The sequence below is a fragment of the Orbicella faveolata genome, unplaced genomic scaffold (genome assembly GCF_042242905.1).
Source record: "Orbicella faveolata isolate gen_17 unplaced genomic scaffold, um_ofav_v1 contig_13, whole genome shotgun sequence".
NCBI classification, from domain to species: domain Eukaryota; kingdom Metazoa; phylum Cnidaria; class Anthozoa; order Scleractinia; family Merulinidae; genus Orbicella; species Orbicella faveolata.
In genome coordinates, this window is record NW_028301540.1 from 15,068,330 (window position 1) to 15,086,335 (window position 18,006).

General features: G+C 39.8%; 1 protein-coding gene across 1 annotated transcript; it reads right to left on the minus strand.

Annotated features, from left to right (window-relative positions):
* Nucleotides 1-1,198: 1,198 nt before the first annotated feature.
* Nucleotides 1,199-18,006, minus strand: LOC149115205 (uncharacterized). Its single transcript, XM_089284752.1, has 3 exons — nucleotides 17,896-18,006; nucleotides 5,798-6,071; nucleotides 1,199-4,173 (listed from the first exon to the last, which is right to left on the minus strand). Exons 2-3 carry the CDS (start codon nucleotides 5,802-5,804, stop codon nucleotides 3,701-3,703), a joined length of 480 nt encoding a protein of 159 aa, XP_089140878.1. The 5' UTR covers nucleotides 5,805-6,071; nucleotides 17,896-18,006; the 3' UTR covers nucleotides 1,199-3,700.

An 18,006-nucleotide genomic window follows, 5' to 3' on the forward strand; every position in this document is an offset into this window, starting at 1 on the left:
CATCTAAATGCACGTGGTGTTTACATGACCGCTCGATTGAATCAATTGCATGACGAACTTCATTCAACACATCTAACTCTGGCTCTGTTCAAAACGAAATTTCACGTATTTGCTGGTAAAGTGTATTGGCTTTTGTTCCCAATACAAACTCAGAGCTCGTGCTTGTGGTTAAGTTGTTCTACAGCTGAATTCAAGGTGGCAAAATAAGCAAATTTTACATGCACAAGACGAAAGAAACTTTGTGTTAGTAGTGTGTTATAATTCCCTCCTAATCAATGATTGATAAGCAAATATAGCAACCTTCAGCACGCAGTTTATTCAACAGTTATCAAACTATATTTCACGTAAATTACATAACGATCGATGGAATCAGTTACGCAATTAACTTTACTTGATATGCTGTTGAACTTCGGCTCTGTGTGTCGTGAAATTTCGTGTACTTACTGGCAAAAGAACATTATTAATTGCGAATTTTCGTACAGGTGTTGAAAATCTAACAATATTTCCCTATTGTTCAAGCAAATTATTGCTCAAAACGCATTGATTTTTCCTCTAATTTTTGCGCGGTTTTTTGATGAAAATTCGCAAAGACAAACAAAATTCGCACATTTCACTTGCATTGCTTTTGCACAGTACTGTATGTAAAGCAATGATGAAGCTGGTACTCTCATCAAAAAACACCAGAGTAAGAAGGCAAGTGCCAAAGAGGTTAGGCACCAAGCTGTGTAACTTCCAGGCAAAACCAAACAAAAAGAAATGCAGATTCAGAAGAAGGAAAACCCAGTAAAAGAGGGAAGAGGAGAGGTTCTGATACTGTTGAATACCTCAAGGATACATTTGAATAAGACAGTAAACTGAGGAAGGCTAAAATGGAGTACACAACAGATGTTGATGGATCAGCAGAATGAAATGCACGAGTAGCAATAAGAAATGGTGAAGATAGTACAACAGAATCAGTCATTAATCGCTGAACTGGAAAAAGCTAAATTCACAAGTGACTATCACAAGTCTCCCTAAGATTTTTGAAACCTGTTTATACATTGCACTTGAGGGGTGTAGTAATCAAACGAAACCTTGTCTTTTGGAAACCCAAACTATTTTAAGCATCAACCAGCTTGAACTACGTTGAAAATTTATTCAATAAAAGTATTTTACGCTTTTTTTTGTGCAGTGTTTTATGATTTTTTTTGTTTCATGATTTACAAATTTGGTCATGAGAACTACTTCGTCTTTCCTCTCAACACGTTCCTCCCTGCCAACAGCGTTTTCCTCATCTGCCTCATCCGTTTTGCTTTCTTCTTGAATTCTTCCAGTGAGATCCTCCAAAGGAGCTGCATTGTTTAGGAGTGTCCGTTGCCCGTAGGCGCTGATGAGCAGAGTGCCTGGGTTATCCTTGGTCGACTTTGCTCCGATGCTCAGTTGTCGTGTGCTGTTACCATAGGTTGTTGCCTGATGCCTGATCTTCACCACATCCTCTTTGCTTCCTTTTCTTGCCACAGGACAAGGGACCTTTGGAATGTCTTCAAAGCTAAACATCCCTTTAGGAACATCATAATAGGAGTCTCGCAAGGTGAAATAGCTGAAGCCACAATTGCTAATTCGCGTGAGAGTTTCTTCTACAGCAGCAGAAAACTGATAGCAGAACTGTTGAACTGTTGGCATCTCATACATGGATCTCAGTTTTGAGTTGAAATGCTCCATGAGAAGAATTACCAAAGCTTTAATGTCTACTTTGCTTAAAGTGCCTATAAACCCAAAAATCATTTTTGGCTCATGTAAATCTTTGTATATTTCTGAGTAAAATGGCAAAAAAAATTTTATTTTCAGTCAAAACTGGAATTTTTTATGAATTTTTGAAGTCCGGGTTTGTCTGCCCCACGACCGGGTAAAAGGGAGACTGGGGCTAGTGACGTAAAACCCGCACATTAGCAACAGGGAAAACAAAGCAATAACAGAGACAAAACAACAAAAGCGGAGACGTAGTTTTCGTTGTATGCGGATGAAAACAATTTTTATTTGGCCAACATTTGTAATTAGCATACACGTTGATCAAGAAATGGCTTCAAACGACTTCAGTTTGTCCTCCAGTTCGATTCTAAGTCTCAGAAATGGAAGATTACGAGTTGGAAGTCGAAGGTTCGCCAAACTCGAGCTACATGGCTAGCAACGAGGAAGGCATGCAAGAGGCATATGCCGACGATCTGCTAGCAGACGAAGAATGGTTAGCGTTGTATGAAAGGGACAGAAAGGAGGAAGAGGTACTAGGGAAGATGCTCTAAAAGCGCCTTAATGGTACAGAAAAAGTCCGAAATTGGTAAGTTGCTATGATAATCGCACTCCTGTTGTTGCAATCAACAAGTGCGAGTTTGTTGTTGTTAACATCCAAACTGTTACATCTACATTTTCATGCCCTAAATATTACTTCCATGTGAATTTCATTAGCAGGTGTCAGTGTGGAAATTGTGACCTTCAGTTTTTGCAAAATATCAGCGAGTGTTACTGCTGTTGTGAGCTGGAGGGATGCGTGGAAGCTCTGACTAGCAACCTGCTGCTTCAAGACCTTCCTGAAGACGCCAAGCTTACATGCATTACTCAGCATCCAGGCTTTAACCCTGTCTACCTGCAGAAATGGAGCCTGCGGTTAGCATCACACAAGTACATTGCATCTTTGTCTCTGAAATAATGGAGACAGGTCGCAGTTAGTATTTGCACTTGAACATACAGTACTCTGCGCAACCGTGAATGAAAAGGAAAATGAAAGAAACAATCTCAATCAACGATAAAAAACCTTAGCTCGTTTCGAAAGGTAGACTGACCGATACTGAAAAATATCTCGCCTTTCGTTTGCTTTGTTCGCTTTCGGATTCATCTGCAGCTTTGTTGCTTGAAAGACGAGCATGCTTGTTGGAAAAACGCAAGCACCGATTTCGTCCCTCTTGAGCCTCCAAATCAGATCATTGGCAAATCAGTTTGTGTATGCTTCCTCTGAGAAGTGCTCAGAGCACATCGCCAAATGCTTGCTGGGTTCCCAATGTGCCCATTCTGATTTTACAAAATCAATCCACTTTCTCCTTCGCCTCTGCTTTTTGGAGTCAGCTTTACCATAAAAAGGTATGGGATGAAGCAGTATCCCTTTCTCTTTGTTGCAAACATTGCTACAACCAAAAACAACACATCTCTCAGGCATATTGCTTCGGTTCTGGTCAGCTATGATCAAAATCACAACACGCTGTAACATGCGAAAATCATAGTCCGGGTTTTACATCACAAATTACACTCGACCCATTCCCTTTCTGCAAGTTCTGCGGCTTGGCAATGGGTTATTGAATCTCGATTTTCCGCCACTTTAAAAATTCATAGAAAATTCCAGTTTTGACCAAAAACAAAAATTTTTGGGCTATTTTGCTCAGAATTATAAAAGATTTGTTTAAGCCAAAAATAATGTCAACTGAAAGAGTATAAGCAAGGATATAATTTTGGGATGCAATTCTTTCCAATTAATTTGAGTAGCAAAAAAACCAAAACGTCAAATGCTTTGTAACCTACAAAATGACGAGATATCGTAAAGATGGTTTTTGAAATGTACAGATACTTTACTTAACATATTTTTAATCAGCGTAAAGTAACAACTCCAATTTTCCAAAAAAAACATAGACACAGAAGGGTAATCTGAACAAAAATGAAAAGTTGTGAACCACAACTAACCTAACAAGCTGCCTTCTGGGTCTAGCAGTAGGCTTCCCACCACTTTCCACTGTTCAACGGCATTAGCTGCAGAATTTTTTTTGCCCTTCTGAACGTAAACAGAAATATCATAGACTGGCATCTTCCAAAGTACGTCCAGTCCCCCAATTTGGGTGGCAAGTAGCTCCTTACTAAGGGCGTCTAGGGTCAGGTGTTGGGGGGACTGCATAAGTGTTGCAAACTCATTTGTTGGCATGTTCTTTCCAACTTTGAAAAAGTGGAACTGAGCCTCCACAAATTCTCGCTCGTCTTTGCCAACTTTGGGCTTCTTTTGCACTGGTTTTTCCTCTTCGCTTTGGCTCGTACTAGCAGTTCTTGTTTTTTTCTTTTTAATTTTTTCACTCTTTGAAGGTTTGTGCTGCTTTGCGTCTACATCCTTCTCTTCATTCTTTTTCTTTTCTCTTTCTTGGTCTTTTTCTTCTTTTTCATCTTTTTCGAGAAAGTCACAGAATGATTAGAATCACCATCAGAACTACCTGTTCATTCAAAAGAATATAACTTAAATCCTTTCATTACATGAAGCAAAACCCGAAACAAAAAGTTCCCAATACTTTCTTGAAAAAAAATGCTGGGAAAAATACTGCGCAAAAATGCAGCATTTATATGCGGAATATGTCCGGTAATATTTGAACGAAAGTTGCTAAAAGAAAACTGAAAAAATTGTTACGCATACCTAACCTGCGATCAGGCGTTTTTTTTTTTGGCGCCAGAAAGGGGGGAAGGGAAAAAAAAGGAAGCATGACACATTTACCTCACAAGTCTCCTGCTGCCCCTTTTTTGCTTACCTGTCATTAACTAAGTTATCTTGTGTCATACTATAAATGTGAACCAATCAGATTTGGCTGGAAATTCATATGGTTGGTTGGAAGCGCAAAAGCAACAAAGCACAATGTACATGTTTACTTTACAGGCAAAGGAGAAAGGCAAGTTAAAAAGTCTCAAAAGTGCGGAAATAAGTATTAGAACTGATATATTCCAGGGGACTTCCCACAGCAGCTCAACTGGAGAAGTTTTTGACACTTTCGGAATTAATTGATAAGTGATGCTCCTACGAAATCGCATCAGAAACATGGGTAAAATTCTTCTTTTAAGCAGAGGAAAAAAGAACGTTTAGTCCTAGATTATTAACAAGTACCCAAAAGATTTTATTTCCGTTAATACTGGTTTTGCTTTTTCCCTCAGTAGATTCACTCTCATTGCTTGAAGCTAGCCTTACAACTGTTGTTTCTTTAATCAGTTTCCCGAGTATTTTACCCAATGACTTAAGCCTTCTTTCGCTTGAACGCTAAAACGTGACCGTAACACGATTTATTTACCAGGAAATTTAGTTATGAAGAGGAAGCCCAACATGACGGGAGGTGACATAATCTCCTGTGATCTAAATTCACATTTATTTGAGCAAATCATCAGGGTTTCTAGATATGATGGATTTTCCAGTGGACAATGGAAAATAAAATGGACGGAGTCATGTTTTGAAACAGTGTAATTGGCCTGCATTTTGTAGCGGTTTTGTCAACCTTGGAAGCTTCCTGGGCACTAGTAATAATAACTATTATAACCTGATGCCGAAGGTGGCATGTTAAACCCGATTAAACAAAGCAATTTTAATAACAACCCTCTGTTGTTTGGGCTTTACTGGCTCAGGGAAATTCTTCAATGAAAAGTTGCTTTGATTATTTTGATCAAAAACTAAATGCCTAGCCAAACAAGGAGACATGTTTCCATGTCATGCGGAAACATGAAATGTAGGAATTTTTTATCAAAAGGCACCCATAAAGGCAGAAAGTAATCTAGTCTTAATCCAGAGAAATACTATTATTACCAGTCCTATTTAACCTTCTGAGCTAATACTAGAGCTTGTCAGATCTGTATGGCTGTAATTGGTTAGATTCTAGAAGCCTCCAAATAAATAAAGCTTCATTGCATTAACTTTTTTTCAGTCACTCAATGGGAAACTAGTTTGCCGATCATCAAAACTAAAGCCCAAAATGCTTGTTAGACTGAATGTCACCTTATTTACATTAAATAAGAACCATATAACCAAAAAACATACCTTCCATTTTAGCGTCAGGTTAGAAAGAGATGGAAAACTTTAGATTGTGGGCTTTGGATCTAGATCTCCTTGACAGCTCTTGAAGTTCTTGAGATCCTTGAGCATCCATCCACTGACTCACGTGAAGCTACGTGACGTAATTTGACACCAACCAGTGCACAATTGGCTGTAAGCTGCTGGGATTGGTTGGAACCACCCTAGTTTTGCACCTATTGTTCTGATTTGGAGGTTTTCAGCCACATTACCAACTATCACTTGGCGAAAACAACATTTCCTATTAATAAAAGAGAGATTCCGGCTAGCGGAAAATTTATGAAGGACTCGAAGTGCTAGCTGCTCACCATCTGTATTTTTCTGAGGTGCTCGCTGCTCACCATCTGTATTTTCTAAAATGCTTGCTGCTCGCAAGAACAATTTAACAACTGGTTGTGCTCGCAAAAATAAACACACTGCTCACATGCTTGCAAATGCTCACAAAGACCATTCGATACCCCTAATTATAAACCAACAAAAAGCCAAAGGCCTCATCTTTGTCTCAATCTGTAAAGTTATTTTGAGACACCATCAATGTTGCTTAGCATGTGACCGAAATCTTCCCACTCTCAGTGACAAAATCTACTGACTGATTTATTCATGAACAAAAACCCAAGAATGACCACAACAGGGTTTAGACTTTTTATGGCTTAGCTTTACAGCTTAATATTAATCACATCATTAAGAACTTCCCAGGACCTCTTGTGTAACGGTAGCTGAATACATAGCAAGGTCTAGTAATGCTACGATTTGTTTGTTCGTCAGTACGGGTAAGAATCAACTTCTTTGGCTATATTTATTTTTACGTTTTGATCGATATAAATACTTTGTAGAACATGTAAACAGCAGCTCATGCCAATCAAAGAATTCAAAGTTTCTTCAAAATGTGCATCCGTCCATTACTTTTTCTTTGTCATTCGAACGGCTGCCATCAAACGTTTGAAACATTTTCTTAAGCTGTTCAAATGGTACCTGCCAATATTGTCTGAGTTAACAGGCGTACATTTCATAATTTGGGTTAGTCCAAATTTGAATTAAGTTTGGCTCATGAAAAGTTCGTTGTCTGAACTGAGCTTAAGAGTTTAATTGTCAAGAGTTAAGAATTTGTCGTTTTAATACTTCTTACTGCAAGTGCTGCTGCTGGAAAAATATGCACCTTGGCGAGTACCGTTTTAATATGGATCTTTGTGTGCTAAGATGTTAGCGCAAATAAGTTCTTGTGTGCAGTTGCATCTCTATCTTTAATTTAATGATCCCTTGCCCATCAGGCAAGCAAGTAAAGGGCAGAGAATCTACTAGTCCTGGACAACTGGATGGCACTTTTCCCAGCCATAATGAACTGTACATTGACAAAATGTTAAGTTTAAAAAGCAAAATTAAGCTATTTGGTCATTTTTGCATTTGCTACATTTTAACAGCTAAAATGGTTGGTACTAGATGTATCCTAATGCGCGAATTCCAGGATTGATTCAAACTTCTGACTCCTGAGTGGAGGCTACTTTGAAGAGGGCATTAATCTAAAGGGGAATTTTTCAACTTTTGGTCAAAATACAAAGTTTTTCTGTATATTTGTATTGTGTTGTTATTCATTGAAGGTATACATAATGTATGACATGTAATCCATCCTTTTTTTGTAGAGGCATAATTGAATAGCTTGGTGCAAGACTGACGTAAGTGACTTTTTCAGGTGAAAAATGATTTTTTTGTTCAAAAGCGCCCGAATTTTTGCGTGTCGTCTTCAATTGAGTAGAAGAGCATAGCCCTGTATATTTTCTTAGCTGGTTTGCGCTTTGTCTTCGGAAAAAAAGAAAGAAACATTAGGACAACGGTGACTTCAAAACAATAATACAGGGCCGCAAAACGAAATGGATGAACATGGGCCTAAGAGAAAGATGAGCCTATAGCTTGACAGTTACAGTAAAGGTAACATAACCCCACAGCTAGCGTTAGACCTAAAAGCAAACCCTAACCCTTGGCCTAGGTTTAGCATTTAGTGTTAGGGTTACCGTTTTAGTGCTAGGGTTTAGGGTTTAGGGTTAAGGCTAGGGCTAGGGCTAAGGCTAGGGCTAGGGTTAGGGTTAGGGCTAGGGCTAAGGCTAGGGCTAGGGCTAGGGCTAGGGCTATGCCTAGGGCTAGGGCTAGGGCTACGGCTAGAGCTAGGGCGAGGGTTAGGGCTAGGGCTAGGGTTTAGAGTTAAGGCTAGGGCTAGGGTTAGGGGTAGGGCTAGGGTTTAGGATTAAGGCTAGGGCAAGGGCTAGGGCTAGGGCTAGGGCTTAGGGTTAGAGTCTCTAAACACTTTGTGCTAGGGTTAGTTCTATTTTGGTACTCGCTCAAAGATGGGATCTGGAAATGAATTTCTTCAACTACGTTGTGACGTAAGCTTGCGTTTGCATTGTTTTGGCACGCAAGACAACGTCAAGCTTTCGATCAGGTAAGTTGAAACCTCACCTGTTGCGTGAAGTCCGCTTATTTGACTCATATTTGCGCCCGCCTGGCAGTGAAAGTACTTCATTAAGTCCGGAAACCCGTAAGTCACTAGCATATCTCAAAGAAGCGAGATGTGTTGCTGTTCCAAGATCGCTAAGCGGTCGAAGGCACACTGAAGCCAGGCGAGGAGTTTGAAAGCACTTCTCATGCCAAAAAATGAGTCGATGGCGAGAAGTGGCCCATTTGCCACATGTTGCTGTGCTGAATGTTTGGAAATAAAGAAGTGGTTTTAGACTCTAAAAAAATCTGTTTACTCGGCCCGTAGGCCTTGCCGTGTTGAAGTTGCTCTGGGATATCCCATAATAATCTTTAATGGATCTCGATAGGTCTGGTCAGTTGATCTCAGTCGGCAATGGAAAACGTGACAAACTTACATTTCGCGCAGCCAACGGAATATTAATTGAAACACAATCGACAGAAAAGATTTTTTTCACTGAGAAAAGTAATGTATTACTTCATTTAGACAAAAATAGCCCTAAGCCCCGATTCTTTCCAGGAATAAATGGCCAGTGTTTTCATGTAAGAGAAATGATTGATCTAAAGTCGCGATTGTTGACCATTGTTGTGTTACAGTGTGACAGTTGACCTTTTGGGAACTGGGGGAAACAAACGCCAATCATATTATGGACTAGCGGCTTTCGATCGCTTGCCTTTATTATCATGGAATCCCAATGGAATGATTCGTTTGTGAGGTTAGAAGATGGCAAGAGAAAGAGACAACAGTGTAAGTCTTTTGTCTTTAAATACGCCATTCCTTTTGCTATATATTTTCCGTTTGTTTTCGGGTTTTCCCGCTTAGATTCAGTTCAGCGTTTTCACAAATATACAGGGTATTTAATTATCGCAGAGACGGAGAAATTTCAGATTGACTCAGCCGTTCAAGTACTGTAATTCGGAAAAATCGTCTCTCTTCGAATGTCAAGCGTTAATTCCTTGTGGCAACATTTCACGAAATATCTTTTATAAGGTATTTGTTGTTCGTCACGCAGTCAAAGTAATGGCAAGCTGCGCTGTTATAGCTCATTGCATTTCAAAACGTTTTACATCGCAGTAGCACCTATGAAATGCCGCATTTCGCCAGTGATTTTCACTTTTTTTTTGAAAGAATGCAAAGCAAACTCTTTTTAGTTCTTAAGGAGTTTCATGTTTTCACTGATTGCAAAACGTTTCACGAAATATGTTTTATAAGGTATTTGTTGTTCGTCACGCAGTCAAAGTAATGGCAAGCATCGCTGTTATAGCACATTGCATTTCAAAACGTTTTACATCATCACAGTAGCACCTATGAAATGTCGCATTTCGCTAGTGATTTTCACTTTTTTTTCCGAAAGAATGCAAACCGAACTCTTTTTTGTTCTAAACGACTTTCATGTTTTCACTGATGGCAAAACGTTTCACTCTCAGAAGATAGGTAACCACCGCTAATAGACACTGGTCGTTGACTTTATTTAGATTCCCGATCATGCATGCTGTGTTTATGAAATGATGCGTTTTCTTCTTTTATTATTTTTCCTAGGCTAGCACCAAAATAGAACTAACCCTACCACAAAGTGTTTAGAGACTCTAACCCTAAGCCCTAGCCCTAGCCTTAACCCTAAACCCTAGCCCTACCCCTAGCCCTAGCCTTAATCCTAAACCCTAGCCCTAGCCCTAGCCTTAACCCTAAACCCTAGCTCTAGCCCTAGCCCTAACCCTAACCCTAATTAGGTTCCTGAAGTGTTGTCCTGCCCACGAGTTGCCCTAGCCAATGTTGTCTGACAGGCTTAACATTTTACAACTTTTGGAATGTGCAGTGCTGTAGTTTAGGCCCTTGTCTACCTTGCAGAGGAATTTCAAAACGCAACATTAAATTCTCTGTAAATTACAGGGGGTCAAAGACACCAAAGTGGGCAAGACAACACAGATGGGAGAATACATGAAGAAAATTGCCTTTTTTCATGAGAATTGAGCAGGATATGTTTAAGACCAATTAAAGGACCTCCACGGGTGCCCTGGGGCTAACCCTAGCTAAATAGAAATTTGAAAAATTTCGAAGGAAAAAAATGCTGGCTAGTTATAGCATGTATACTACACTTGAGATGGTTTCTTGACTTTTTTTTCCCAAAGTCGAACTCAGATGAATTTAAAAAATATCATTTTCTTTAAAATGCGAGGGTTAGCGCTGAAATTTGGACACGATGTAACTATGGAACTTTCATGATATTCCTGCAAGTTTCAACTTATTCTGTCAAAAAGAACGATTTTTACAGTTAGTTTTCCACGAAAACACCTCTCCAAATTTTTGGGTGGGCAAAGCTTATTTTTTTTTTACTGATTTTTTTCCTTTAATTTTTAAAAAGTTTTTTAATGTTTATATATCATTAAAAAGGTCTTTTTACGCACTACATGTTGATAGCCTTTAGAAGCCTAGCCCTTGCAATGCTTAGGAGAAAATCGTTCATAAAGGTAACGCGGGTGGGCAGGACAACACATATAAGGAGGTTGCCAAAAACAGTTATAAAAAATTAACATTTCAATCAATTTCTTTGAAATTTCTCCATTATAATGTTGAATAGTGCATTAAACTTTTTGAAAGTTTTCAACTTTTTTGACAGCATTGCAACAGAGATAGAGAAGTCTAAATTTTGCACATGTTTAAAATAGGTCTTTTTAAAGTCAAGAAAATTTTTATGTTTAAAAGATTATAACTACAAAGTTATTGAGTGAAATCGCGACTTACCTCTTGAGTTTCAATAACTTCAACTGCAAAGTGAGCCCAAAAAGTTTGGTAGAGTATTGTCGAATATTTGATGAGATATCATCGAGATTCTAAATTTATGCAAATTAGGTGAACATTTTGAAGATCTGCTTTTAAAGAGGCTTAACTCATTGTCGTTTCAATATATTCATGTGATGTTCTTACAGCAAATACTCCTATACAATAGCCATGTTTGATACACATTCCAAAATTTTTTGAAATAAACTTCATGGAATCATCACCTTTTGAAGACATGCCTTTTTTAAAAAAGCGTTTTTCTGTGACAATCTAGTGTCAAACTTTGCAAGGCTGTAGTACGCTATTGCTTCATTGGAATTCAATGAATTTTTCACAGATCTTTGCACTTGGATAATGCCGTAACATATTGAAAATTCATGGCATTCCAATGAAAGCAAAGGAAGATATAGCACTTTGCACTTGCAATTGAGTTAGAGAAATTACTTGACTCATTATAAGACTTTGTATGGGAAATTGAACTTCTCCATTACCTAGCAACCACACATGCAGAAACCTATACAAACCTACTCAAAAGATTCTTTATGTTGACAACTATCATTTGATGAAGCCAAATCACGTATAAAATGTGAAATCACGTATAAAAAGCCCTCACTGTCAGAATCAGCAGAGTGGGCAAATCAACAAAGGGGGCAAGACAACACACATAGTGGGCAAGACAACACTTGAAGGGGGCAAGACAACACACATGTGGGGGCAAGACAACACACTGTGGGGGCAAGACAACACACAGTGGGGGCAAGACAACACACAGTGTGGGAAACATTATGTCATTTTTTTAAAGCCAATATTAATACTAATCAAAACAAATAAGAACTATTAGACTATATCGTCTGTGATATTCAGCTTTATTCATTAAAAAGAAAGTAAATTAACATTTTTCACAGTTATTTAAGTACCTTGAGAGTACGCATTGCAGACCTATCTTTGTTAATAAAAAAATTGATAAAAAATTCCACAATGGGCCGATTCATATGCAGTTTTCACCAATGAAGAGGTCAAGATCTCCGCTTTCCTGGTCTGACAATTTTAACCATGGTTTCACGAAATAAGCTTTTCCATATCACTTATGAAAATTGCGCTTGATTGACAGCTGCCCATCAACCTCAAAATTTTTATTCAACTTATGACAAGAAAGAGCAATCACTTGGCTATACTCTGTGTGATTTTCAAGATGTTTGGTTAAAACGTAACTTTTGTACACGTTATCAAAGTTGTTCAAGTACCGTGTAAGAACGCCTTGCAGACCTACAAAACCGCCATTAAAGACAAGCCTTGGAAGGGTAAGTACACTTTTTTTGAGCTCCGTTATTTTTGCTGTTTGGCACCCTTAGAACACTGAGCAGAAGCAATCAAACTATCGGGAGAGGTGTCTAAGGTGCTCAGGCACCTTTCTTAAACATTTTCTTCCCATAAAAAACGGTTGCTTCTGCACAGGCTATGGTCAAAGTTTAAGGGTGCACTGTTTGACCACTATGTGTTTGAAGGACCTTGTTATTAGAACTTGAGGACCTTCTATTGATGTTTTGATGTTATATTATGCTTGTTCATGTTGTAAGGAACCGTTTGGTGTTCATTTTTGTGAAATCGGTTCCTTTGTTAATTAGTTATGACGTCATTTGTGTCGAAACGTTACACCTTAATAACTTTGCCAGGTTTTAACTATTTGGCCAGCAAATTGTCATGTTAGATAGGCCTTAACATAGGCTACGTGCATACCAAATTTTGTAAAATATGATAAAATCCTTGCAAAGTTATTAGCGGTTTAAGTTTTATACAAAATGGCGGACACAAGTTTGTCGGTACCATGCCCTTAGGGGTTTTTTAACACGAAAACGAGGTAAGGCTTTAACTTCCTCAAAGTCTTAGAGGATATTATGCCAGTGTTTCAAATTCACACATTATAAAATGGAGCAAGGGCTCTTGTTCAGGTTGTTGGTTTCACTCGGCACTAAGATATCTGTAAGTACTATGACTCAAATTTTAACTGTCCATAACTCAAAGAGAATGTAAGTGTTTCGGCTGAAATTTAGGGAACAATTACTACATATAAGGGGCTAACTGCTGATGCATTCTTGCATCAAACCGTTTAATTCTCTATGAGATATCAAAGTATAGACATGGAGGTAAATGTTTTCCCCTTAGCTCTTTGGCTACTCAAAGAAAATGGATGCGAAGTTAAATGGAATGGATCGGGTGAAGCATTTGGCACAGTTAGGAATGTGGGGAGATGAAGATGCCATCAAAAAACTATTCTTGGAGAACGTGGAGAGTGCAAAAGTCCCTGAAATAAAAGAGATCGAAAGGTCGGCAATTACCACATGCCTTAATGTAGGAGGGAAAGTATACGTAGCAGGAGTGAAAATGGGATTGAATTGTTTGGAGAACAGTGCAAAAAACTTAATGGCGCTAGCCCAATTTCTAGAAAAAGATCAGCTGAAAACAACCATTAAGCCTCAAATTGATAAAGACGATGTCTTGGTCAAAATGAGCCATGTTTGCAAGGACGCTGTCAATTGGTGTAAGAAGATTGGCGAAGAGAATGATGGAAGGTTCGTAAGGAATCTAAATTGGTATGTCGAGAAACTGGTAGATGCCCGAAATGGAGACCACGAAACCCTTAAGCTACTAGACTTTGAGCGGATGCCTTCTTTAAAAATAAAGCCAATAGAACGGGTGCCGAGTCACATGTCATTGCAGCTTGACTACAGCAGGACAAATGAGATCGCCACAACTGCTATCTACATGCAAAATACAACTTTGAGAGTAGTGAATCAGTTGACAATGGCCATGGCTACGCTCGTGGCTAGAAAGTACTATCCAGAAAAGAAAGCGCTTAGTTCTAAACCTGATGGACAAGACGTCTGCCAATCGCTGAATTCTGAGCTCAGTGAGCTGACATCGTGGATGGACTTCATAGAAGAAAACCGAAGGAAAGAAACAAACATTGAGGAGCAATTCGAAGACGAGGTACTGGATCCGTCATATCAACCAAACTCTTCAAGTGAAGAGAGTATGACTGAAGGTGAAGACAAGACAGAAAGTGAGGCAGAAGAGGGGAAGAAAGGAGGAGAGAGAGAGAGTCCACGGAGGCACGTCAAGTATCTTAAACCAATTGCAATTACAAGAGAAACTTTGCAAGCTGATTATCAGGATGCTGCCCTTTCCTTTTTGTGTGCCAAAGAACTCGGCTTGCAAGCGCTAACATTAAACTCCGGATTAGCAATCAAATATATGACTCACGTAGCGAGGGAGGAGTTTGCAATAGACCTAAAAAGAAATCATGATATCAATGCTGTAAAAGAAGAAAAGAAGGAGATAATGGCTGCAATAAAGGGTGACCTGGCAAATGCAAAAGTTGAAAAGTCTCAAAGCCAGGGAACTTCTTGGAATGAAGAAACAAGTAATGCAATGAAAACCGAAGGACAAAGCTACACAAGAAAGAGGAAACTGACTGAAACCAAAGAAGCAGAGTCAAGTCAGAAACACGCTAAAGTCAGTAACTCTAAGTCAACCTTAAAGGCGAAGTTTGACTTGACGATCAAAAAGGCATCCGAGAGCAACGATTCAGATGACAAAGAGGAAGCCTTGGAGGAAACGGATGAAGAAACTGTTGCATCCAAAAAAAGGAGTCACCACGTGGCAGTAAAATGTAGAGTTCCAGGATGCGGGCTGAAGGTGAAAGACATCAAGCGACATCTAAAGAGTCATGTGACCAGAAAGCAGCTAGAAGAGAGCGATGTCCCAAGGGCTGCTGCTATTTTAAAGGCAGGGAAGAGTCTCAGGGGGCCTCCACTAACCACCTCTAAAAAAGAAGCTGGAAGACCCGGCAGATTTAGAAAATGGTGCCCGGTGCCTGGATGCAACACCATCACTACCTACATAACCCAGCATTTGACAAAGGCACACAAGTTAAAGAGCACAGACGTTGCATACAAGGTGCACTTGAAGAGCGCAAAGAGGTACAAGGGCATACAAGAGCTTGACATGTTGCTGAGCATGAAACCAGCTACCCCTGAAAAGACAGAAATACAACACCAACGTGAGAAAACTAAGATTATGCCAGACAAAGCAAAAGCAGCAGAATTAGAAGATGAAACGGACGAGGAGGCTGCGGAACCAATTGCAGAAGATAAAAGTGAAGGAGAACAGAGTGGAAAGCTTCCAGAAGACAAAGACGAAACTGATGAAGAGTCCGAAGAGGAAGCTAACGACGAGGAAGAACTTGATCTGAAAAAGGTTAAGAAGCCAGAGTACTATTCAGCCACAACATTCTTAAATGCCCGTCACCAATGGCTCTGTGGGTTCTTCTCCTTTCTTCAACTACCCTCAGCCGGGTACAAGAAACTTCAAAATCGGCTCCAACATGTCAGTCAAGTCCAAAATATCCTTAAGGCACTCGATCCAAATGGTGACGACATCACTATTCTGGGAAACGATTTTGGCGACATTGTATGGACAAAGTGGGTACACCCACATCTCCAAAACAACACCAAAGCGCCAGGTACAATAACATCCTACTTGACGAGCCTGGAGAAGTTTTACATGTTTGTCACCTCCAATCGATACAACAAGACATGCCACCTCTGCATGGAAATTATCTGGACACATTCAAAGAAACCATTAGTGCCCTGAAAGGCTGGAGGGCAACTGTTGACAATGAAACGCAACACATCCAGCACCACGGCTTCCTAAAAGAGTGTGACACTATTCTAACACCAGCTGACCTTAAGGGACTTGAGGAATCCAAACCCTACAGGGCAGGAATAAAAGCACTAAATGAGGCAAAAGCAGGGAAAAAACTCTCACTTCAAGAATTTACAGATGCACGCGATCTACTCCTAGTAAAACTTGCGCTGCTCGTGGGCTCAAGACCTGGCCCTTTGGAAAATGCCCTTTTAGAGTACTACTACGGTGAAAAGGAGAAAGATGGCAACAGGATCATGCTAATTCCGAAGCATAAGCGATCCAAAGCAGGCCCAGCAGCTTTAGGGATGGACAAAGAGCTCCAAATGCTCATGGAAGTCTATGTAAAGAAGATCAGACCTATGTTTGCAAAAACTGACGTAGAGCATCTCTTTGTTAAAACTGACGGGGAACAATTCCAAAATAACACCATTGGCAAACGTTTTGCAGCCTTCTGGGAGAAAAGTGGTGTGAGGAAGGACAAAAGAATCAGCCAAACATCAGTGAGAAAGTTTGTAACCACCGTGACCAAAAGGCACGCTCCACAGGAAATAGGCAACATACAGAAAGTCTTGTGCCATGGAGAGAGGTCGTCTCGAAATTGTTATTTAAGAGAAGACTTGACAGAGACGGCATCATGGGCAATGAACGTAATCAAGGACGTCACATCAAAAGAAAGTGCCACAATCAGAAGCCTCTAAGGATCAGGCTTCTGAACAAAATCCTCAGTTAAGTGAAGAAAATAATCCTCCTGTAGCGACAAAGGATGATGCCAGTCAAGAAGAACCTGAGCCGAGTGAACAGAGTAGTCTTCAAGAAATGACAAACAATGATGCTCTTCCTAGTCCAAGCACACAAGACAGTAGACGAGAAAGTGAGATGGAAGAAGCCTCGACAAACGTTATCCCACCTACCATCATGCAACAGACCCCTGGCAAACCAAGTCCACTAACCCTGAGGGAGAAAGAACAGATAACAAGACTCTTTTCAAAGGAGATAGAGAAAGGAGCTACGCAACAGCTGAAGACGGTCCGAAATAAAATGTGCACGACAATTGTCCTGCGAAGACTTATAACATCAAAGTCAAAAGTTAAACAAGTGACCAACTTTGTCAACTACCTTGTAGCCAGCAGGCCGTCAGAAGATGTCGAAGATTTGCCAGAGGAAAGAGTAGAAGTGGATGAATGGCTTGAAGGGATCGACGTGGAATCCTCACTCAAATCTGGCAGCCGGCAGTTCTGGGATGAGGCAGATACAAAAACCATTGAAAAAGAATTCAAAAAGGTCAAAAAGTGCCCAACCAAACGGGAGCTGAAAGTCTTGTTCTTAAAAAACGAACGCCTTGCAGCCATCTGCGATAAGGAGGGATTCACAAGATGCTACAAAAAAGTGAAGAGCATCATGAAGAGGTTGAACAAGTAATTGTCCATCGCAATGGTTGGTCCCGGTGGTGGGTGTGGTGTCGTGTTGAGTTTGGCTAAAAGTAAAAAAAAAAAAATTAAAATGGGTTCGTCCCGGTGGTGGATGTGGCTACAAATAATATAGTAAACGACAACGCAAAATGTCTGAGATATTCGTCAGGGATCAAACACAAGCTAGGGTAACCAACCCCTGGGGAGTGCCCCACAAATCTTCTCATTCTGCTTGTAAGTCGTTCCAAAGAAAAACAAAAAAACATAAAAAACAAAAAAAGTCTAAAAACAAAAGCAAAAAAAAGGTAAAACAAAAAAAAACAAAAAAAAGTGTATAAATGTTTGTATTTATGTCATGTATTGTAATGTATATGTTTGTCCCCGGATCTGAGGGCGATTCCTATTGAGGTGAATAGCTCGATGAAAGTGAAGGGTGTTGTGACGTCCTTGTGTTTGTTGTGTGTGTGTTCCCTCTCACAGTAGCTCTACCTTGTCGCGGTTGAGAGGCTTGTGTGCCTTCATGACCCTAAGAGCTATTCTGGCTATAATTGCCGGACAGGCCTTAAGGGGAAAGGCCAGACTAAAGGGGCTACATTACGTTTTTAACAAGTTTAATCTTCAGCAATAAACATTGAAAAAAAGGACACGGGTTTTACCTGAAGGAGTGAAATAACAGACTTCGAAACTTTATAATTAATGTAACTTACCAGATAGCTCAATAAAATCGTTTACTCTCCAAGTGCATGACTACTGCTACATTTCCATTATGCCATCATTTTCCAACATGCTAACTGTGCTTGTCCATTTGAATGACACCT